This window comes from Idiotropiscis lumnitzeri, chromosome 15 (assembly GCF_059441095.1).
Source record: "Idiotropiscis lumnitzeri isolate Australia: NSW breed Sydney's pygmy pipehorse chromosome 15, RoL_Ilum_1.0, whole genome shotgun sequence".
Lineage (NCBI taxonomy): Eukaryota > Metazoa > Chordata > Actinopteri > Syngnathiformes > Syngnathidae > Idiotropiscis > Idiotropiscis lumnitzeri.
The window spans coordinates 2,737,335-2,760,794 of record NC_142405.1 but is presented as its reverse complement, the minus strand read 5'-3'; the positions used below and the strand labels follow the sequence as shown (position 1 = coordinate 2,760,794).

General features: G+C 43.0%; 2 protein-coding genes across 2 annotated transcripts in view; one reads left to right on the top strand and one right to left on the bottom strand.

The window, feature by feature from the left end:
- The window catches only part of stk17al (serine/threonine kinase 17a like), an 8,877-nt gene extending 6,062 nt beyond the window's left edge, over positions 1-2,815 (bottom strand). Inside the window, exon 1 of the mRNA XM_088317901.1 lies at positions 2,533-2,815. Within this exon, the coding sequence (XP_088174027.1) occupies positions 2,533-2,648 (116 nt within the window). The 5' untranslated portion in view covers positions 2,649-2,815. The remainder of the gene's footprint in view (positions 1-2,532) is intronic.
- On the top strand, positions 404-23,460 carry hsd17b1 (hydroxysteroid (17-beta) dehydrogenase 1). The gene is made up of 11 exons (XM_088317902.1): positions 404-533; positions 3,769-4,032; positions 5,680-5,772; positions 5,883-5,999; positions 10,928-10,996; positions 21,084-21,473; positions 21,721-21,882; positions 22,109-22,288; positions 22,472-22,565; positions 22,637-22,820; positions 23,067-23,460. Exons 6-11 carry the CDS (start codon positions 21,377-21,379, stop codon positions 23,220-23,222), a joined length of 873 nt encoding a protein of 290 aa, XP_088174028.1. The 5' UTR covers positions 404-533; positions 3,769-4,032; positions 5,680-5,772; positions 5,883-5,999; positions 10,928-10,996; positions 21,084-21,376; the 3' UTR covers positions 23,223-23,460.

The following is a 23,460-nucleotide window of genomic DNA, read 5'->3' as shown; positions in this document are numbered from 1 at the left end:
ACTTTTTTATCTTTTTTCTTTTCCTTCCCCTGCTTGGAAGGTCTGACCAGTGGAAGCACAAGCGGATTCACAACACTGCGAGAAGTCAGGCCATTTCTCACTGCTACTTTTGATCGAATACATTTCGATTGAAGCTGTGACAAAAAATGGTGAACTAAGAACTTTTCTTTCTGACGCAGATGATGACTCGTCGATGTGTCAGTCTGCCGGAGTATGGCGCCAACTACTGCAGAGGAGGACTTACTCAATGTCGGATTTATTTTGACGTAAGTATCAATGGCGTCCCAAACCGAGGACACCCTTGAAGACAAACAACGAGACGCTGCCTAAATGTTGTGGGCGTTCACATGTTCATTAGTCAAAAGGTCAAGTTGTCCTCCCTCCTCTTTTTCTTACAACACAGCTGACAGCGACATGGACAAATGGATGCGTGCTGACGCCTCCACACAGAGGTCATGACAGTCATACAAAAAGATAGCCAGTTGGTACCACCGACCCGGGGACCACCCACCTGACCAGGCCGGAGGCGAGGGGTGAGTTAGGGAGGTGGGGGTCATTGGCTCAACATTGAGCTGCGGCCAGCATGTTTTTGAAAGCGACCACAATGCACCTGAAAGGGCCCAGTCAGCGTGGTGCCGCTCATTTTCATCCCCCGAACATTCCCACACTGTCGAACCGAATCCAGTCTCACCGTTCGAGGTCCAGAGCCTCTGAGTCATTGTAGAAAGAATGTAAAAAGGCAAAAACGCCCGTCAGAGCCTTTTCTCAAGTTAATTAACCCCGTGGCGAAGGAGCGCCATGTGGGCTGGGGGACTACATGTGTGATGAAAAGATGTGATCAATGGCTGCAGAGAGCGCCGAGTGGGGGACTTTTCAAACAGGGGTCAAAGGTTACCAAACATGGCTGTCGTCCAAAGAAGCTGTTAGACCAAAACACCATCACGTTGGTGCGGTTTTATGCACAGCATAACGCTTGAGAAACGGACTCCCTGCGGAATTTTTGCGGCATGAAAAATGACAAGAACACATGCGTGCTGTTCCTGCGGTGTTCAGGTCATGATGATGATGAAGGACCTGACGGAGTAGCGTTTAATATCCGGCTGCAAACAAGCTCTAATATGCTCAACTACCCCCCCTACCCCCCTTGTAAGAGTGAAAACTACAAATCTAATCTGCAGGAATGCAAAGACACACACACACGTACAGTCCGCACTGCGTTACTTTAATGCGATTACGTGGGCCCGTTTTAAACTGATGTGGTGGGGACAAAAGACGTGGAGAGGTTTGACGTCCGTCAAAGTGGGGGGAAGGAAGATGCTCCTGCTACTCTGTCTAGAGCTTTATGCCCCCCCCCCCCCCCCCCCCCACACTCCACTCTCCAAGACACACACACACACACACACACACACACACACACAGACAATCATACTGGTGCTGGCTGCTGTCCCGGGATGGACGTCCCTTTATTTAGCCTTTGCTTTCGATGCTGTGATGAGCTCAGAAACTTCTGATGCTATTTCCAAAGCTGTGATTAACACTTTTGAATATTACGCTCACCTTATTTGGCCACATGCACAAGTGGGGCAACATTAAAACACCGCGCAGTATGAGTCAGCGGGTGCATTTATTTTCATCATAAAAATGCTTGAACTATTTCAATGTTTTTGAAAATTAAGATAATTTGCAATTTTGCTATTTTTGCAAGAGACATTAAGTCGATACATAAAATAATGTGGCGGGCCAGATCTGGCCCCCATGCCTTGAGTTTGACACCTGCGTTGTACATGTTTGTCAGTGTGTAGAAGTGTCCCCTGGTAAAATGTGTTTTGTTTTTCTAATTTAAAGAAAGAGTTCAACACAGACTGCAGGTCTGCGTCTCAGTTCTGGGTTCAATTTTCACCCGAGGTCTTCACGCGTGGCATTCGCGTGTTCTTACTATACTTTCTCAAGGTAGTAATCCAGTTTCCTCCCACATTCCAAAAACTTGAAAAGGGACCTTAAATTGTCCTAAAGGAATGCGAGTGTGAATGCTTGTTTGTCTTTATATGCCCCCTCTATTTTGTGGTAAGGAGCCTCCCTCTAATTTAGAGGATGGCTGAATGGAATTCAACACAACACAATGCTGCACAAATGACTTCCAAAATTACATTAATGTAATTTTATGTATGTATGTAATTAACTTTGGTTTCTATCCCCAAGATAAGATAACCTTCATTAGTCCCACAATGAGGAAATTCCCACATCATCTCAAATTTGAGCAAAGAAACAAATCTCCTCCCAGGAATTCCAAAAGAACCTTTTTTTTTTTTTTTTGCACATGAATTCAAAAAGCGGATCTTTTTCTGCACGAGAATTCCAAAATTTCAGCCTGGCAAAGCCACACGCGTCTCACTCACACGTGCCTGACGCAAACCAACTAATGTGATTAACACAATCACTTTAGTTTACAAAGCGCCGTGGGACCCATTCGAGGCTTTTTTTTTGCGGCTCAGTGGATACAAACAAAACAATGCAGCCAAAGACAGCACATACCGGCCCAGTTCTTTGACAGCCAGGTCGTAATTGGCCGAGAAGGGATCCGATCTTATCCTGGTGTGGACTTTTGCCACCATTCCGCTCTTGTTGTCAATCTTCGCAGCGCTGAGCATCGTTCAACAAAGTTTCAAATCAACCGTCTAAGGACAGAACAAAAATTCTGAGGGATCAGGTAGAGCTGAGCATGATTGAAAAAAATATTTAAGCATCGGAAAGAGGGGGGGGGGTAATCCAGGTTACAAAATGTGTGTGACTGACTGCTGTTTAAATTGCTCTGACTTCCTCTCCTCGTTCTCGTTAATAAGATGCTACCGCGGGCACGCCCATATGAAGGACGTCACCGGACGTGAGCCAATCAGCTCGGGGGTAGCATGTGAAAGGGGGCGGGGGCAGGTTGAGTGCTCGCTGGCCAGCTGGCTGTGAAACGTGCAGGTCACACGAGTTTGCAGGTAAAAAGCATACTTCAAATGTTTCAAATAACTTTACTGTGCAGTACAGTACAGTACAGATAGTACTCTGCTGCACTGCATTGGCTGACAGCAGCAATAAACTTAGATGTATTTTAATATAAAACATATTTACAATATCTATTTTCTTAAATTGTGTACATCACTGATTCATTTAGATATTTTTGCAGAGTTCCCTATTACCCCCAATTTTAACTTTTATTTACTGTTTAAAATTTTATTTATTTATTTTTTTAGTTTTTTGGGGGCGTTGTTTTCACTTAAATTTGGGAACAAGGAGCTTGAGCAAATTTCCAGTTTGTAAGAGAAAAAAATGTGTCTGCTTCTGTCCGTGCCATTCTGTTCCCAATCAGTTTGGAATGTTGGAATGTTCGACTGCATGTTGACAAATACCAATAAACCCATTTTAAAAACATGATTTGCCTGACAGCGCGTAAAAACACAAAATCAAAAATATATTATTATTCCCATTAATCCATTTTCCATAGCCGCCTATCCCAGTTGTCCGAGAGCCATGGTACATGATGCAGGACACTTATAGACCTCAACCATTGACTCTCACATCTGTGGATAATTTCGGACAAACGTAAATCAATCTCATGCTTTGCATTAACTTTTAAACTGAGGTCAAAGTAGCGCGACCTTCATAAGCACTCCCATAGGTTAGTTCTTGCCGCACAGCATAGCGTGGTCACACACCGTGTGCTCTTGCCAAGCATGCTATCATCACTTTGTTTTTAGCCAACTGGGCTTGGCTGTGTTGCAGGTGTGCAGGTGAGACTCGATACACAAACTTCCCCTGGGCAACGGGACCATGTGTGGGAGAGTGCCTGGCGGAGGAATTCTGAGCATCCCGAGGCGTTGCCCGGGACGAGTCAGCGTGGAAAGTGATGACGATCCCGACAGACTGGCTGTAACTGTCAACTAACAATTCACCGGCAAATAGCTGTTGTCTAAGCGGTCCCGGGCGTGTCAAGGCAAGGGCCTGATTTGTTTTGAACAATATTCAATGCAAGGAGGCAGAGGTTAAGTAAGTTTGAGTTAAATTTTCTAAGACATAAAATGATTCTGAATGATATTTGACGCAAGCTGGCCAAAGAGGCTGGGGTCATAGGTCAAGCCCAAATAAAGAGCCTATTTTGACAAAATAAGGAGTACAATGTCGAGATATTTGTTTTCAAATATAGGTAATAAAAGTAAAAAGTTGTCAGAAAATTTAATAGTCGTGTAAAGTACAGAAGCAAAGTATTTCTCCTTCATAACGTCCGACTAATGGCCACAATACGTTTTCATCCTACACTGTTTGTCCATTCAGTCATGCCGTACGAAGCTACAGATAAAGAAAGTTAGTACTTTCTGCTTATCTTTTACATCTCTTTGTGAAACTAACATGTCATGCGTTTAGACTGCGTTCATTATCATGCTAAAATGTAAGAAACCAACAACAATGTAAAACGTATTAGAATGTCAATGGCGATTCTCATGTTAAGTTAGCATCATGCTAATGAGTTCTTTTCCTGAATTCTACAAATGTTACTACGGTATTTCCAGATAGTTCTTTTATTTTCCCCTTTTCGCCAAACCTGCTAAATTATATTTCTACGAGCAAGTTACGTTTTCGTGCTGAAATGAATATTTCATACTGAAAATGTTTTGTAAAATAAACGATGCTAATTGTGCTCATGTCAATGCCAATTCTCATGTTGAGTTACCATAAATCAAAGTTGTTTTATGTTAAATGTTTTTCTATTTCGAAAATGTCAAAATATGTGTTATATTAAACCTACCCAACTATAGAAGTATGGTCCCTTTTAACCAACAAATGAATCCAACTTTAAATCAAATACAACTAGTTATGTATCAGTTGTCAGGGTTGATCACTGTGACAACCTATTCGAATTCTAAATGGGGATATTTTGTGCTGGTGTCCTGGCTCACGATATTGCACATTTTCTCGTGATATCTCACATGGTCGTCATAGTTGTTATGTGGCACACAGCGCACAATTGTCCATTTTTACCACAGCAAAGCTAATTGTGTTGCCGCCAACAGGCAATGATGTAAAAGAGTGCCATTGATGGCGGACATTCCTCAAGTCCCCCTTGAGTCATTAACACGCCAGGTTGCGTAACCTCATGCGCCTCCTTAAACGGTACCTGAAGTACTCGGCAGCGCCTTGACCCTTCCACTGCCACCATCTCTCCTACAAACCGGGGGTCAAAGTGCAAAGAAGGCTCATTGGCCAGCAAGCCAGCACAAACCAGCCCAGGAGAGCAAACCAAAACATATACCAGCAAATTAGCTTGCCAGCTTGCCGTTTAGCTCACATAAATGTGAGAAGTTGAGTCGTGACCCCTCTGATGTGCGAGAGCAAAACAGTCCTGGGTCTTGTTTGGGCCCGGTCCCACTGAAAAATCCAACATGTGGACATGATTGAATCATACACAGTGGGGATTTAACAGCAGGTAAATGATTTGTGACGGAAACACACTCACAAGAGTTGCATTAAGTAGCTCTTTCAGACCCAGGATTTTTTTTTAAGTCAAAAGTTAGAGGTAGAGAACCCAGGACCAGTTGATCGATTTAGAACAACTATGCGCAAATTATTTACTTGATTACTGTGCAAAGATAATTTTCATTTTACCACCCTTCACCCTTTTGTTTTCTTTGGAAGCAGGCCCTACAAGCGTTGAGCTACACGTGAAGGATCTCAAGCACAGGTGTGTGCAAATTGGGCGGTGTCCTGGCAGCCAACAAGCGTCAAAACACAGTGAGTGCCACATGACTGTTCAATATTTGTCTCCCTCAGGACTCTTCCTTTTGGCCTGTTGCCTTTCTAAGCACACTTTTTGTTTTCTCCTTTTTTTTTTTTTTTTTAAGTTTCTGTCACCCAATTCCAAGAAACCCACAACACACAGATGACGAGGCACGAAGGCGGAAGGCCCGTAGATGGCAAATAAGCCAGCGGAACCGTCCTTGTGAAGCACTTTGGAAGAGGTGAGGTAGAGGAAAGTCAAACAGCTTTCACACTGTATTTACTTTCACGTCTTCGCCTGTCCTTTTTTGTAAAGGAAATTTACCCCATTTAACAAGACTTCACCATAACAAAACTGCAACACGGACCCTTCTAAAGCGAATTAATACCAGGAAAGGACCGCAACTGATAAGATTGAATGTAGTTGTAATCTGATCTAAATCCACACAGTCCTTGTTAGTGCGTTGGCGGTTGTGTCATTTACATCCGAATAAGGGTCACTTTACAAGACAACGGTGACAATGCAAACACTAGAAAACGTCTCAAAGGCAAAGGATGCGGCACGACTCCTTCTAGAGCAAAGAAAGTATTATATTACAGCAATTCTTAACAAACTTACTGTACCTTCAAAATGACAGCGGTACGATGGGACCAAGCCGTGATAGTCGGAAGTCGATTTGTTAAGATGGGTGCACCCTAGAGTAGAATTTGTCACTAAATCAACAACATATTATAAAAATTGAAACACTTGACACACAAAAATGTAATTTCTTTATAAAACTGGTCTTTTGAAATTAGTGGCCCAAATTCTGCACTTGTCTTCTTGTTTGGAGGACATGTAAAAACAAGTTTTGTTCTGTCCTCCAAACCCTTTGTCTGCTTCCCGCCAATTAGCTATTGTGTCGGTAGTTGTGCGACTCTTCATTTGTAATCCGCACGGCGTGTCCCTTTTTAACAAGCTCATTTATTGCGGTGCGGTCACACACTGGTGTCATCTCAATGCACGGCGGTCTGAAAGCGTCTGCGAACATGTCGCGCCTCGTAAAAACGGTACAGTCTCATCCGGGGTTGATTTAGGTTGCTTAAACACGCCACCCATGACTTAAACACCCCTTATATTCAACCCCCCCCCCCCCTTACGATGCCACATTGTGAGCACCAACAAAACCAACAACAACTCCTCAGCGGCCGACATGGCGAGGCTCAGCAGTGTTCCCTAAACTCTCAAAGTTGTTTGATGTGCTCAGCTGATGCCTGAATGGTATTAAAAGTTAAGTTCCTAATCCCTTTTTGGCAAAGCGAGAAAATAAACACCTGGGGGGATAAAAAACAAGACATCTTATAAGCGTCAGATTACAAGTCATCTTGTGATCTGGAGACGCCCTAACAACGGTGTGATTTGCGGCCTTAAAAACGATTTCAAGTGAAAGTTGCCTTATTGAAAAGTGACGTTTGCCTGTGGAATGTTTAGTCAGAGGTTTAGTAAAGTAGCTGCGAGCGATTGTCAGTCGTGATATTGATGTACGTATTAGGGCAGGTGGCAAACCCAAGGCCTGGGGCCAGAACCGCCCTTTTACTAAAACTGTGTGTGTACCTCGACTACTATTTCTACTTTTTATTTTGGCAGAAAATCTGTGTTGAAATTGTATTTTTTTTTTTCCTCATGGTTACTAGTAACTTTTTATTACCAATTCCTATCGTAATATATCGTAATTATATCGTAATATATTTTCCACGACTTAAAAATACATCAAAATAATGGTGCAAACTGTGTGTACTGCGTATACAAATACGATGATGTTATATGACAGCCGTGAATGTGAGCGTGAATGGTTATTTATTAATTAATTTTTTTGTACAATTTGTGGCAACCGGTTCAAGATGAAACAGCCTCGAGCTCACCAGTGACGCCGATGAGGTCAAGCCGCTTTGACGGCGTTAAAAGTGGCGTGTGCGTAGAATGCGTTACAGGAAGGGCGTGATTGGAGAAACGAGCGAGTGGGCGACTTTGCAGGTACGGAGACGTTTCTCCACATCGAGACCACAGGAATGCGTGACAAGCACTTTGTGCACTCGCGTTTGCATGTCAAGACAAAGCGATCGGCAATAGTGCAGGTATAAAGATTATTTGGATGAAATGCATTTGAGCTAACTACTGCTCGGAGTTTGCCATATAGAAACGGGACCAACTACATTATCTTTTTCTTTTTTTCACCTGAAAGTCTTTTTTTTTTCCAACCATAACCATTTCTGTGTTTGTACAGTGAATGCACATAAAGGTACATAAACAGATTGTTATAACTGTGCCTTTGAACACGGCAACAACTTTGCTAATTAAAACAGAACAGTCCCATAAGAAAAAAAATTAGATTTATTTAGCGTATTTTCTGAACTATAGAGCGCCCCTAGTGGTGAAATAAAAAAACAACAGAAATGCTGCACCGTTGTATTAGCCGCGTGGTTCAAAATTTAGGGAAAAAGTTGTGGCTTATAGTCCGGAAAATACGGTATTTGACTTCCTCCCACATCCCAAAAACATGAATACTCGTTTTCTTGAAGACTCTAAATTGCCTCGACGTGAAGTACTGTGAGCATCTCGATGCCATGTGTATGCTGCGCCTTCTTGAATACGCACCCCCCCCCCCAAATCATAGTTGAGAAATCGTGTGAGAAGCAGAACAACTGTCACTCCTGTCTCCATCATCCACGCATTCATCCCATGTTTGTGTGGTACAATATCGGGTGGCGTGAACAATACCCTTTGGAATTCAACAAGAGACAAGACGCCGTCCCACAACAGATGGGAATACAATCGGGTGTTGGAGCGTCGCTACACCCGCCGCCATCCGTCAAGCACTCGCCTGAGCGGAGTGGCCTGGCAAAGCAACAACGCCGTCGTCGTCTCTCTTGAGTCTTGAGTCGATTGTACCAAATAGACTTTGACGCTATAGACACGAACAAGCAGGTAAACGCAAACGTGGGGGTGGGGTGGGGGGGGGGTTGTTTAGTCCTAATTTGCCAAATGAACATTAGCAAGGACAGAAGTCACGGCGGCGGAGGAGAAGAAAGATCGAAAGACAGCAACAGGAAATGGGGAAACGGATCCATTTGGAATGTCTGACTCAGGAGAGAGATGGAAAACATTTATTGAGCTGGCGGCGGTGGGGAGTTGGGAGTGTTTGGGCCTGAAGGACACGGCGAAGGAAACATAAACAAACTTAAGATGAGGATGAAGAGGCTATCAAACGCCGTTTCAATCTCTTGTCAAGCCCCTTAAATTGGGATTCGACAGAACATGGAGGCCAGTGGTTGTCTGACGCACATTTTTCCCCCTTTACAGTAGTCGAAGAAATACCAACCAAATGGAAGAAATGAGCCACCGTGTATAATACGGGCAGAAATCGCTGAGAGGTTAATGCTGTGAAACCTCACACTTTAATTCTTTTAAATCCAAATGAGCATTAAATGTTCAGTGGAAGCACTTGCGCAAAGCCAAAACCAGCGGCTGGTTTGCGTTTTGCTTTTTTTTTCTTTTCCAATACGGTTGCAGGGCAGCTCTTGTTTAAAAGACTTTAAAAACGTTGCTTTGTGTGGTCCGGTTCACTTAAAGTTGAGGTATAAGAGTCCAAATCTGGGATTGAAGTCTTCTTAATGTTATGGGTGACATTATGCGGTTTACAAAAAAAAAATGTAAAAAAATCGTTGTTCTGTGTTTGAGTTTTGACAAAATGTATTCAGACGAAATTAGTCGAAAATCAAAGGATGGACATAAAAATCAATTGAGTTGCAGAGGCGCTGTTGAGTAGTTCCCATCAGTTTGCTTCCGAAAATGAGCAACATTACGGAAGTAACGCCACACATCCTGACATGACCTTTGCTCTCTGGCAGCATTTACCTGCGGAATGTGACACAGGAATTCAGAACAGTTGTTTTTTTTTCTTTCTTTCAAATAAAACACCCAATTTGTTGGTTTTCTGCTACGTCATCGACTGAGCCCTTCGTGAAAGGAGAGGAAAATCGAACGTACACCAAAAGGCGCTTACAATAAAGAAATTAAAATAGGTGTCTTTCACAGCAATTGGAAATAAAATAAAGATAAAATAACAATAAAAATAACTTTTAAATTAATTTTTTAATAAAGGTGTCATGCATATTTATCTGATTGCACATTTAATAAAAACAATTTAAAAGATTCATTAAAACTATATTTGTGGGTTGTCCCTGCTTCCTAAAATGTGACTTTAGTGTAAAATACTTGGACATTATTACTATCAAACAAATGACACCAAAAATATAATTTAGGTAGCAGAATTGCGTGTGACGAGATTTGCATGACTCACCTGACTCAAACGATCAGGAGGATCGTTATCGGCCTCCTGCGGAGCTTGCTGATGAGCAGATTATTCCAATCAGGTGTGCTGGAAACACAAATCCTAATCATGCAAATCTCGACACACACAATCCTGTTACCTAAATTATATTTTGGGTGCCATTGATTTTATTACTTACACAAATATCCCGTCAATATATTTCATGCTAATTCTATGCAAAAAAAATATATCTATATTTTAAGTCCTGTTACTCAAATGAGGAGTTTTAGTACAATCAAAAAATGACAAAAATAAATATAGTTGCCTTTGATTAGATTTTAAAGTTCTTAATATGTGTATAATCCAATTTAGAAATTGTAGTTTAGTTTAAGAGAGTCAAAACAAGCAAATGGAACCCACTCTGGGAATGGCCCATTAAAAAAAAAATGTGCAAAAATACCAGTGCTAATGTTTTGTACAAAATCCCACTAAATCCCGCCGGCTGCAAAACGAGTCTCGCGATGACGTGAGATGTCATCACAACTGTGGAAAACTGGCTATTAGATCCCTTTGGAAAATGGAAGCCCCGCTAGCTAGCCAATCCTCACGTGTCAGCGCTCCATGTCATTTGGATTTGTACACATCCGAACACGCGTATATGGATCGAGGCATTTCACGTGAGCTCACGCCGTAGAAAAGATGTTCCCTCAGATCGCTCCACAAAGGTGGTGACAGAAAAACAACGCCTCTGGCTAACGGTGTCGCTAGTGCAAGCGCACACTATGTAAGCTATGTCAATACAAGTTTCATTTACTCCGTGGATGAACATACTTTAACGAGATGAAACAATTTGGTTGCAGGTGACCGCATCCGTCCCGACTTTCCAGCTGTCGATGCTGCGCAGCTCACTGCCTTCGTTGGATCAGCAGGTGCGTGTGTCCATCCATATGCCATAAGGCAGAGTTCAGAGGTCATCACGGGCTGGCTGATTACCCGCTGAGGCGTGGCCTGTGATCGTTTGATCAGTCTTAATGCATGATTTTAGAATGCAAGAAGGGGGCAACGGAGAAAACCCGTACGGGTACCCCACACAGAAAGAACCAAAATGTCGAACCAGATCCACAAAACTGTGAGGCAGTACGTGCTAAGTTGCCCACCGTAGAGAGCAACGTCCTGAAAATCTTGTTTTTTAAGGCGTCTTCACTCAGCATTGATGTATTCATGAAAATCATTAAATGCAGGGTGACAGCTTGCGTCACCACTCTTGGGCCCCTTTGTGCCCCCCCACACGTGTGGACTCAAGCCAGGGGGGGAGGGAGGTCATAGTTCAAGCAGTGGTGCGAATCCTCCTTTTTTCTTGCTGCAACTGTTCTGACCTCGTCAATAGATAGTTGTCAATAGCTCTTAGCCTCAACAGATGTTTGCGTATTTGCATCACCTGACAGGATCGAGCGGGCATTCTGAACGGTCAAAAACACTGATTAAAAAGTGACGGAATATGTCAGACAAAAAAGACAAAGCATTCGCGTCATCCCTTGAGGCTTGCTGAACTGAGATCTGCCTCGAGCTGCTCCAAAATTTCGTAAAATAAAGACTCCCACACTAATGGGAGAACGTGGCGCGTAATGTACAATGACTGGTTGAGATTGTCCCAAGGTAAAATCCTAGCAACGATTGTCTCCTTTTTTGCAACCTCTGCAGCCATAAGGACATGCAACAAATCTCTGGTCCAATTGTTCATTTGGTTTCAAGACAGATCAACACCGGCAGCCATTCCTTGTTTTCCACCCTGCAAAACCTCCCAGTGCGACAGCTCGGTATAACAAATGCGTTTCTTAGCACAGCTAGGACATATAACTCATGTCAGCACCCGGTTAGTCACGCCTTCCTTGCTGAGCGTCTTTAGTCTTTCGCGCGGCAATCAGTCAAGTTACGTAATAGACGACTGACCGAAGGGCGCCAATTAACCTTTCCTGGTGTGTTGCATTCTTTGCAGACGGTTTTAGCCCGTGGCGGGTGGTCAAAGCTTTCAAGGCCTTCTCTGCTGGCCTAACATAATCAAGAAATCATGATCACATTAGGTCGGAGTTTTTATCCAATCAGAATTCAGAATCGTGTTGCCAGGCAGATTAGATTTCAGCATACCAGTCGCAAGCACTATTCGTCCGAGGCCTTCGGATACAATCGTGCGGGTGTCTCTTCTGTGTGAGTGTTGGGGCTCATACAGTTGATAGGCAGTTGCGATAGCCAATCAGATCATGAGTTGATGACAGTAAGACCTTCTCGCTGGCCTTACATTGAAGGTGATGGATACTCACTCGTGAGAGGGCAGCGCTCACAACAACACAACACACCCGAAAGTTGTAACTGGCGACCGTTGGAAAATCTAAAATGTATTCTTGATTTTTTTTTAAACCACTATAGCAGGAGGGAAAATTGTGGATTCAATTGCAGATACACTTGCGACGCCATTTTCAAGACTGACTTTTCAAGAGAAGCTAAGTCATCCAGTAAGTGTCTTTCTGTTCATTATTTCTCCAGCCGTGGTGTCATAAATGAGGAGGATTTATTCAAGTAGGACTTCACTGAAGGCCCACATATGAAATGCACGGCCCGTCACTGGTTTGCCACCGAGCAGTATTTTACATTCATATTTACGGTTTTCCATTAAGATGAAACTGAGTAAAATGAAAAGACACATTAAATGTTAACTGGGAAGTCTGGAGCTCCTTTTTGCGACTTGAATGGGAACGTAAACCATTCTGGCAGAGACTCCGATTGACCTGGATCAAGACTTGTTGTCTGAGTCAGGACCGGGTGGCCCTTGTTTGCATCCCAAGACCTGACTCTTCGCTCAAAACACCATCTGTTCGTCAATCCTGATGATACAGTGAAAATTGGACAGACGTCATCGCTTCTTCATTCATGCCCGAGCCTCCTTTTTTTTTTTTGCACACAAGAGACTCTTTTGTTTGGATCGTCGCCTCTCAGGGGATCAAGGCTCTGCTCACTGAGCGTCTTTTCTCACAGAGCGTCGCCGGCCACAGCTGTTTGACTGTTAAGTCTCGTGAGCGTCGCGACGGCGAACCTCGGGCGTGCCAAGAATGTGGCACCCATATGATGGCGCTCAAGGAATCCTCCCCGCTGACGTGAAAGGGCCAGGCCCGATGGAATCCGCTGCCACTTGACTGCTAAACTTGAGGCGAGAGTGAGAGAAGGCGAAGCTCTTGTTTGGGAAGACCGGGCAAAAGTATTTGGAAGATGTTCATTTCACATCACTTCGTACAGCCCCTTACATGCTTCACAGTAGGGACAGTGTTCTTGGTGCGCTTCATTTTTGCGTCTGTGAACGCAGTGCTAATGTGCCTTGCCAAAAATTAGCTCTTTTGTCTCATTTGTCCAGAGGACATTCTCCCAGAAGCTGCAAAATGTTTCCGATGATTTATTTTCAACAGTTTGTCTCCTTTGAAGTCCATTGTGGCTCGAACAACAACGCACGGTGCGATTTGCACCGATGTCCCTTCACCTTGGAGTTCACCTTTTTTCCTTAGAGGTTGTCTGGGCTCTTTTATTACCATTCGCATTGTCCGTCACTTCAATTTGTCATCGCTTTTCCTCCTGCGGCCACATCCAGGGAAGTTTGCGGCTTAAATTTCAAATTATGTGCACCTGCAGTCACAGGAAAATCAAGCAGCTTGTCGTCTTGTACCTCACGCTTGTCCACAATTTTCTTTCTTGTCTTTCCACACCGTGTCACCAAACAGCACAGCGACCACAGCCTGATTACAAGATTGAAGACATCTGTGATGCTAATTAGAGGACACACCAAATTATTTTCAATCTTTTCTAGAGGTACCATCATTTTTTTCCAGGCTTGTTTCATGATTTTTTTTTTAATCCAGTTCAGCCATAATTCAACAATTTTTAGTGGTTGATTTTCATGAATTCTTAATATTTATATTGATATATAATATAATAATAATATCTATTTGTTGTACTAAATAAACAGTTAATTTATTCTAATAAAAATATAAACTATTGATTAATTGACTTTTTGTAAAAATAACTTTTTTTATCAATAATAGGTCGATTTAAATATGTATAAAAAAATACAATAAATAAAAGAATGTCTTATTATTTTACATACAGTTTAAACTTTCTTTTATTTCCCACTTCTGCAAATAACCTTGCAATTTCTTTTGATTTTTAAAAATTTTTTTATATAGATTTTAATCACAAACGTCTCAAACCTTCACATGAACTAATCCCAGTAAAAATACCAAGTCAACATTAAATTGCAACAATGAAAATGCAACATGGTCCAAAAGGGAAGACAAGAGCGGAGTTTTACGTGTGGATTGACGTTGTTACGCGACGTTTACTTTCGCTCCGTCTTCCGTCTGGCCCGAATGGACATTTTCCAAAGTTCCTCGGATGAAACACAGTTTAGAATGGAATTATCCATGGCCTGATGCTGGTTATATAACAGCCTTCCATACTACGGATGACATGCTCCGCTACCAAGAATTTGCCACGCACGCTACTCTTCGGAATGACTTTCGCATTCGGCAAAGTCGTCATAAATCATCTGGCGGTATTAATCATGGCCTGATACGCAATTCTTAACGGCATCTGCCACATAAACTTAAATGCTGAGAAGTCCTTATGTAATTCTCGGCAGGCGTGATTAATTGACAGGTTGCCCCAGATAACTTTCCCCCTGATATTTCTTTGAACCTTTGCTCCATCGGTTTATAATCCCAAGAGGGATTTAAAAAAGAAAAAAAATCTTTGCCTTCTCCCTGAGAAAAGTCACGGCGACCTCCTCGGACCCACGAAAACTAACGACAGCTCGGCTTCCAATAACTCTCGTAGACAGCGACTCGGAATGTTTGGCCCGAAAGAGGGCAAAGGTGGCATAACGTGTCATCCATCTCACAGTTAATAAAATTAAAAAGTAAAAAGCCGGGCACGGACGTGACCCAATAGGGAGTCGCGCGGGATAAGCACGTACGCGAGACTTTTATGAGGACGTGATGTGAAGATGTGATAAGAGCCAGATGGCGCTTGGGAATGTTTTGCATGCATCTTCCACTCGTATAAACGCGTGAATTTACATAATCAAGCGCTAAAAAACTACTGTGCGGTACAGAGATCTGTAACGACTTGTTGACATCGTTTACGAGCAAAGTGACAGCAGTGGACAGAAATGACAATTTGCATACGTTTGTTTATTTGCTACTCAGACGCAAATGGAAACAAGACGTCAGCGCGGGGCTTATTTGCCAGCAGCTAAAATGAAACGTGTTTATTAGCTTCTTATTAATGGTTGTGGAGTTTTTCGCCTTACTGTCGGGTTGGTCGCAGCCTTACGAAAAACGCGTCCATGTGGGTTGGACCCTGCTGTGGATGTTTTTATTCGACTGTCATCAACCGTCTTTTTTTCCCTTTTGTTTTGCTTGTTTGCTTTTTTGTTCACACTTTCTCTCTTGAGTTGTGTTCCTTGTGTCTATCAATACGCTCGCTCCGGCTGCTTGTGTCTTGCCCAGGTGTGTCTCGTTGCCTCGTCGTTTTTTTGGGGGGGGAGTATTTAGTTCCCTGCTTCCGTTGGTTCTTTGTTGTTGACACAAGTTGCACTGTTGTGGGGGGTTTTTCCAGCCTTGTGTTACTTTGAGTTTTTGGGCTTTAGGATTTTTAGGGCTTTGTAAATTTAGGATTCTGAATTTGTCCATGAAAACAAAATGAAACAAGGTTATTTTTTGGGGGGGTTCACCCTCAAATGTGGGGGAGGGGGGAATCCAAACAAAAGCTGCTCACTAAGCTGAAATATTTATCAATTACGCTCCAACCAATGTTGTATTTTTCTAGTTTGTTTTATTTTGGAATCAATTTTTTACAGAAAACCGAACTCCAAACTGTACCACTTGTGTATTGTTCTACTTTGGAGGTTCAAATAAACAAACAACAAAGAAGCTGTGATTTATTAAAGGCTAAAAAACGAAATTCCACAGTCCACAATGCTCAATTAAGGACTTGTTGAGGATATAAAAAGAAAGCAGAACTAAATGACAAGCAGAATAATGAGACAGCTGCTGGGAATGCATCGGGATGCTTGAAGCTGATTGGCTTAGAGAAAGAGTACGCCGATTCCGCTGCCTAAATTGTCTGGTTCACACTCGCGTATCAATTAGTTTACAAGTTTAGCTCACATTTTAAAGAATTGCTTTGCTATGACTTGAAACTAAATATTACATTGGCTTAAGTGACAAACAAAACGTGAAAGTTGGCTGGCCTATTTCAGAGCTCTCCAATCCATGTCTCCAAAACAACACTGAGTGATAAAAAACAAAAACATTGACAACCGCTGGGCCTATGCCAACAATGAAGACAGGTAACATTTCTGTTTGGGCGGAGTGCGAGACAACTATTTAGTTGAGGTAATGACGAGGATTAGCCAACGACCGTGAGAGCGTGGGACTCTCCGGGCTGGCGGCTGACAAAGGACTTTATCGGAATATGATCTAAATGCATCCGTGGTGTCGGAGAAGAATAAGAGCCGCTGGAGTCATTGTGTTCTCTGCTTGCGTGAACTGAAAGCTCAGGAATGAAAGTCGAGCCGCGGCATGGAGGAAGTGGATTCCGTTCACAGTATTGTCGAGAGGTCCCCCGTCCCCATTGGCTCGTAAAATAAGAAGTTATTTCTTCGGAATTTTGGGAACGTCTTGCATAGCGAAAGATTACGTGTGAATGAAAATCAAACATTTTTTTAAAAGCCGGATATAATAATAATTATTCTATAAAAAATATAAATTACCTATATATATATATATATATATATATATATATTTTTTTTAATATATATTTTTTTTAAAATATCTGTCATTATACAATAGTGTTTGATGATTATTAACGATTCATAACTTAAATTTTTGTTTTCTTTGTAGCAACTTCATATCGTCAAACTGACCTTCGTCACCTTGATTTTGGTCAGTTTTACTAACGCTTCACCCCCGCCGCCCCTTTTACTTGCTAGGATGGGATTTTAGACCAAGGGATGTCGTTGTTTTTGTGAACTGTGAGCTTGTCAAGCTTTCTGAGGCTCTTTTGTGATTAAGGGCTACATATGTAAATAAACTTGACTTGATCAGATTAACCACCAGACCACTCTCATGGCATCGCTGTACAATGAAAACGGGCCTCATCATGACTGTGAGCACTATACGAGTACAAATCTAAGAAAAAAAAGTCAATCCCATCGGACACCTTGTCAGCATTGACCTACTTTGCGAATCTTCGGCTGCCACAGACAATCTGTTTTGCGTGCCAGCGAGAAAACAGGATGAGACTTTGCACTTCATCTAGAAATAGATGTGGGAACACGTGCGAACGATAAATGCCGCCATTTGTGGGCTTTTTTTTTTTTTAGGAGCATATTGTGACTGCATTCTTAAGTATTAGTTTGGCGGGCTGTAAACAGGCGGTATCCTGGCAACGGCCGGGTGATGCGTGGAGTAGTGCTGATTCATCGTCTGCAAGTGGACAAGAATGTGGTGGTGGCGGGGGGGTTGAGATACTTGGAGGTAAAAAAGCGGACGACTATCGCAAACTTGTGCAAAGATTTGATGTTTCCTGTGAAAAACAAGCCTGCTTCTCTTCTTGGCAAACTGGTTAAATGCCATTGTGACTGAGTCACAGGCTGCGCCACCACAACACAACGCACCTCACTTGACGTGGTGAGGCACATGATTGGCTGACTGCCGCCAATTGACTTCACCGGTTGAAAGGCGGTCCCGATTGGGTCGAAAGCTGGAATTCCCTTCCGATCAAACCGGGGCCACAAGCCCGATCTTCTTGAAGTGATGCGTCTGCAACCACAAAGTGTTCGAGTAGTCCTGTTTTGACGTCGTCAGCTTCCTCTTCTTAAAGATCCCCAAGAAGTCAACTGGCCAAAACGGTACCTGGTTCTTTGTCCATTCCCATCGAGAGTTTCAATTTGAAGTGTCGGCCAGAACAGAGGCCCATTGGATTCGCTGCTTTCCATGTTGGTTCCTTTATTGCTTTGTCTTTGGGAAAACAGCAGCTGCCTTCTGAGCTAAATGAGCATCAGGACCACAAAGGCCGGCAACCGGAGCAGGAACAGGAGGCCCCCGCAAAAACAGAAACATTTTTCAGTATTCAAGCAACAGACAAAAGTTGTCCATGTACTCTGCGATTTCCTGGGGCTTCTGTGGAATGCTGAACGTGTAAGGTCAAGGAAGCGGCCCGAGGGGTCCAGTTGACGTCGAGACTACTTTTTAACACCCTAACCTCCGGTGTTAACCCATATATGAAAAAGCCTGGGAAGATGTACGAAACAGGAAATTGGTGCACCCGACTCAACTCAAGCCCGAAGTTTCTTGGCGTATCGGGGGAAGAATCAACATTTCGGGAATGAAAAGGCCTCAGGAAATCCGATTTTCTCGATTTGAAGCCAACAAAGATGCTGAGCGTGAACTTTCTGCGTGTTCAGGTCCATTCAGACTTTCCACAAGTCTTCTCTTGTTTCGCCCAGTGATGATTTTAGCAGGAAACAGCAAAGCCCAAAGCGCTCCTGCCGTTGAACCTTTGACTCCACCGTTAATATTCTCCATAAAACCTGCCCCATTGTTGCGTGCGGAAGAACATCTCACCAACGAGGCAGGGAAACGACACCATCCTCGCAGGAACAAATCTGTTAATGCCTTTTGCAGTACTGCGGCCGTTTTCTATTTTTACCATCAACATCTCGTGTTGGAGCGGCCTCAAACTCAAAGTCTCTGATGGTTTGTTTTGGAATTCAGGCTCAGGAGCTGCAGGGAACTCTGGTGGCTCATGCGTACAATCGTGAAAACGAAGAATCTCTGGAGGGGTACCCGTAAAAACATTGCGGCAGACTGTTAAAAATGTGGATGGATTCCAGATTTTGGGGAAAAGAAAACAAAAACTGAAGAGATTTGAACAAGAGTTGAGATGCGAGGCGAGACGAGGTCTACATCACACTTCATACAAATGGGAAACAATGATTTTTTTTTTCGATCCATAAATTCAGTCGGCTATAAACCCCTTCATTGTCACCTACCGATCAGGTCCATCTGTCTTCCGACTTCTTGTAATCACGATCATATTCCTCTCATTGATGTCATGAGAAAAGTGCGGATTTAATTGCAGATGCGCTTGCGAGGCCATTTTCAAGTCGGACCTTTCAACAGAAGCTTGGTCGTCCAATACTCGCTCAGTAGTGCGAAAGTGTCTTTCTGTTCATTATTTCTGTCTTGTGTCATAAATGATGATACTATGAGGAGGATTTATTCAAGTAGGACTTCACTGAAGGCACGACCCGCCACTGCTTGAAAGTCCGATTACAGTTCATGCCTCATATTTACAACCCCGCCTCCCTTCATCTTGATAGCTACATGTCGACTCAACACATTTTCATCTATTTGACTTGTTCAAACAATATCACTCTGACGCGGAACATCCTGTCTGGTCTTCCCACTGGAAGCGCCTCCGCATGTACTACAAACCTCACATTGTGTCCGCCGCACCATGCGCTCACTTCATGTGTCCGCCTTTTTAAAATCGCACTTGAGAGTCATCCAGAGGCGCTGCACATGGCCCGACACTGGGGAGATCATGTCAGCGCTTATTATTCCCTCTCTCAATACTCTCAATGCTTCTGTTTTAACCCCAACCTGATGCCTTGCATTCCTCGCACACTCAACACCTTTTCAAATCATGAAAAAAAAAAAGAGAAAAAAACAGTTCCTGAATGACATTCCCTGGAGCTGAGAGCTTTAACGCTTCTCCAGGAGGTGTTTATAGAGTATTTCCAGGCCTCGACTTGGCGCTTACTAGGCCGTTGGGATTTAATTACCTCAAGTGTGGTCAGAAATTCAACTCCAGGTGATTGTTGCATTATTCTAAAGTTTAGGCTTCACGACAGGCATGTGGAGGTTTAACGTGGATGTTGGAACTTGCTTTTTCTCTTGAATCATTTTTTTCTTTTTTTTTTCTTTTTTTTAGGCAAATTCGCTTGTAAAAAAAAAAAAAAAGGCAGAAAGTAGTAAGAACAAGTATGACCACATCATGTGGTGTGCCAATACCACCCAAAGCTTCTCAAGACTGAACACGTGATGTGCTGCCTTTTGGTATTGAGGGCTAGAAAAAAAAAATAATTAAAAAAAAAAAAATCATCAGGTAAACAAGTCAATTAGGGTTATTTTTAAATAACTTGACAAATGAGTGAAGTCATTTAGTGAAACTGATCAGACACGAAAGGTATGTCAACTGTGTTCCTTTTGAACTGGTCGACGCCTCCTGTCAGGCAAGCCTGTGAGACATGCGTTACGTATTCAAACCTTAAAACAATTACTTCTCCTCTCGTGTGTTTGGACCACTCAAGCGCTTTTGTTGTCGACTATAACGCACTGTGGGGCTACGCGATTCCTTTTTACTTTATGCCAAAAAACTTTCTTACATAAGAAGCACATTTGAGGTCTTTTTCTTCTTCTGTTTTGCCCCCAAAAAATGTTATGTTGAAATGTTTTAAGTGGTAATGTTATGAATGTTATTCACTGTTTTGTTGCTGCGTGCGAGAAAAACATTAAAAAGCAAAAGAAGTTTGTGGTAACCGGCTGATATTATCAGTCGGTATACTTTTTATTGTTGTTTTACGTGTTTATTGGAATGCAATTTTATTCAATCTGGACCAGCCAAATTGGAGGAACGAACACATTTCCTCACTCTAATTCACGACGACGACTACTTGAATAAGAGAATCCATAGTTGTCAGTATTCTCTTAGCGTCTCAGTCAGATGGAACAGACTCCAGCTGACATGAATAAAAAAATAAATCCCAACTCAATTGACTGAGATGGAACTTTTCAGCGGTTTATCAAAAACAAAATAATAAAAATAATAAATAATTGCCGCACATCATCCACATCTCGATCTGACACTAACTTGGCCCAACTTGACCTTTCTTGTTTTGTTCAATAGAGCCCTCAAGAGGAAGTGGCATATTTCCTGATGTTCTGCTGCCCCCTTCTGGTCGTAAAGACACTCACAGGAATTTGCAGTTCAGATTTTTTCCTCTGAGTACTTTACAGTAACAAAATAAAAGTCTTGCACTTCTCATACTCCAAATGCAAAACACTGGCAACAAGGACGTGGGAATGTAACGGGAGGACTGCAGGTGGCTGATAAAGGGATAATGTTTGGGGAAGAGGTGGCCTTGTGAGACCAGAGATGGGGAAAGACAACCTTCAGTTGTCTCTCATAACGTCGACGCCATGGACAAGAAGGTGGTGCTGATCACTGGCTGCTCGTCCGGCATCGGCCTCAGCCTGGCCGTCCGCTTGGCTTCGGACCCGGAACAAACATTCAAAGGTGACGGCAGTTTTTCCTTTGGAGGGGCAGCACGGTGTGTTAGTGGTTAGCATGTCTGGCTCGCAGGTCTGAAGTTCAGTGTTTGAATCTCAAAATCTGTCTTTAGAGCTCGGTTCTGACCCTTGTGTGGACTTTGACGCTCTTCCCGTGATTGTGTGTGTGTGTTTTTTTTTTTCTGGTCCCGACTTCCGCCTATAAACATGAATTGAAGTTAAGTTCATTGACTTACTCGGGTGTGTTTTCAAAGTGTACGCCACCATGAGGAACCTGGCCAAGAAGGAGAGACTTCTGGAGAGCGTCAAAGGCCTCCACAAGGACACGCTGGACATTCTTCAGATGGATGTCACCGACCGTCAGTCCATCCTGGACGCCAGGGATAAGGTTGCAGAGAAGCGAGTGGATATTCTTGGTGTGTTCTTGGTACTTTGCGTAAAGTGGAATCTCCTGTTCAGAATTTGGAATCAAATGTAAATTCAACAGCGTTCATCGTCACAAACTCGGAATTATTTTTTACTTTTTAAGCAATTATGACAATGAAGTACTTAAGTATTTTTCTGACGACAGTGTTTTGGACTGAAGATTTTTCTGAATGTGTATTTTTTTTAAATAAGCAACTCACTTATTGTTTCTTTCAGTCTGCAACGCCGGCGTGGGCTTGATGGGTCCACTGGAGGCTCACTCTCTGGATTCCATGAAGCAGATTCTGGAAGTCAACCTTCTTGGCACCATCCAGACCATCAAGGCCTTCCTGCCCGGCATGAAGGCGCAGCGAGGTGGACGTATCCTGGTCACGGGCAGCATTGGAGGCCTTCATGGTGAGCCGAAGCACCTACTTCATGTAATAAACATCTCACGCCACAAAAAAAAAACAAAATCACGCAAAGAGAATATTCAGTCACCTTTACATATTTGAGGATTTTCTTTTGTGAACTTAGTCTTTGTTATTTACCGAAAAACTGATTTTGTGCTCAACAAATTGGCATCGTCTCGTCTCACAGGCCTTCCCTTTAACGAGGTCTACTGCGCCAGCAAATTCGCCATCGAGGGAGCGTGCGAGAGCTTGGCGGTTCTCCTGCAGCATTTCAACATCTAGTCAGTGTCCAGAACCTCTTCAATCGTTACATCATCCACAGGAAACTGATTTGTTCAAATCTACATTTTAGCGTTAGCCTGATCGAGTGTGGCCCCGTGAACACCGACTTCCTGGTTAACCTGAAGAAGGCGGAGCTTGGCGATCCGTCCCTACAGCACGTGGACGCGCGCACGCTGGGCCTCTACGAGAGGTACCTGCAGCATTGCAGTTATGTCTTCCAGAATGCGGCGCAGGACACAGAGGACATCGTAAAGGTAAAGACGTACTCTACGTGGAAAAAATGAGAACAGTTGTGTGTCCACCCACAAAAAGTGACATCAGTCAGTTTGTGAACAATTATTAATTACAACCAATTCATGCTCATGTCAAGGTAAAATTTCTTCTATCTGTTGGCTCTCGTTTGGATGGCGTGCAAGTCTTGACATGTCAAAAGATAACTCGTGAGCTGCAAATGTCTGTTGAATGCCGTTGAAAGTGACTCAGCCCTTTTTTTTCCCCAGGTATTTTTAGATGCCATGCAGTCACCCAGCCCGGCCTTCAGGTACTTCACCAGCGGGGCGGTGCCCCCGTTGACCGAGCTGAAGGTCACGCAGCCGGACGGCCTGCTTTACATCAGCGCCATGAGCAAACTCATCTTCTCGCCCGACGAGCAGTGACCTCGGCACGTTGTCTTTTTTGTTTGGTGTTTTGCATTTCGGAGAAATGAAGCTAACTCACTGTTGTTGCGCAACTCGAAAGTTGCCCGAAGGCAATGACACCGATGACGTTAAACATTAAATTCTATATTGGAATTAGTAACCAATGATAACATTTAGAAAAGTATTAGAAATCAGTTTTTGTGAACTGAACATTTGAATGTAGTGTTTGTTTTAGAGTAAAGTCATTTACACCTCA

Excerpts from the sequence above, each read along its gene's own strand:
- hsd17b1 (XM_088317902.1), top strand. The coding sequence starts at position 21,377 with ATGGACAAGAAGGTGGTGCTGATCACTGGCTGCTCGTCCGGCATCGGC. Across the intron at positions 21,474-21,720 it reads CCCGGAACAAACATTCAAAG|TGTACGCCACCATGAGGAAC; the intron begins GTGACGGCAGTT and ends GTGTTTTCAAAG. Across the intron at positions 21,883-22,108 it reads GAAGCGAGTGGATATTCTTG|TCTGCAACGCCGGCGTGGGC; the intron begins GTGTGTTCTTGG and ends TGTTTCTTTCAG.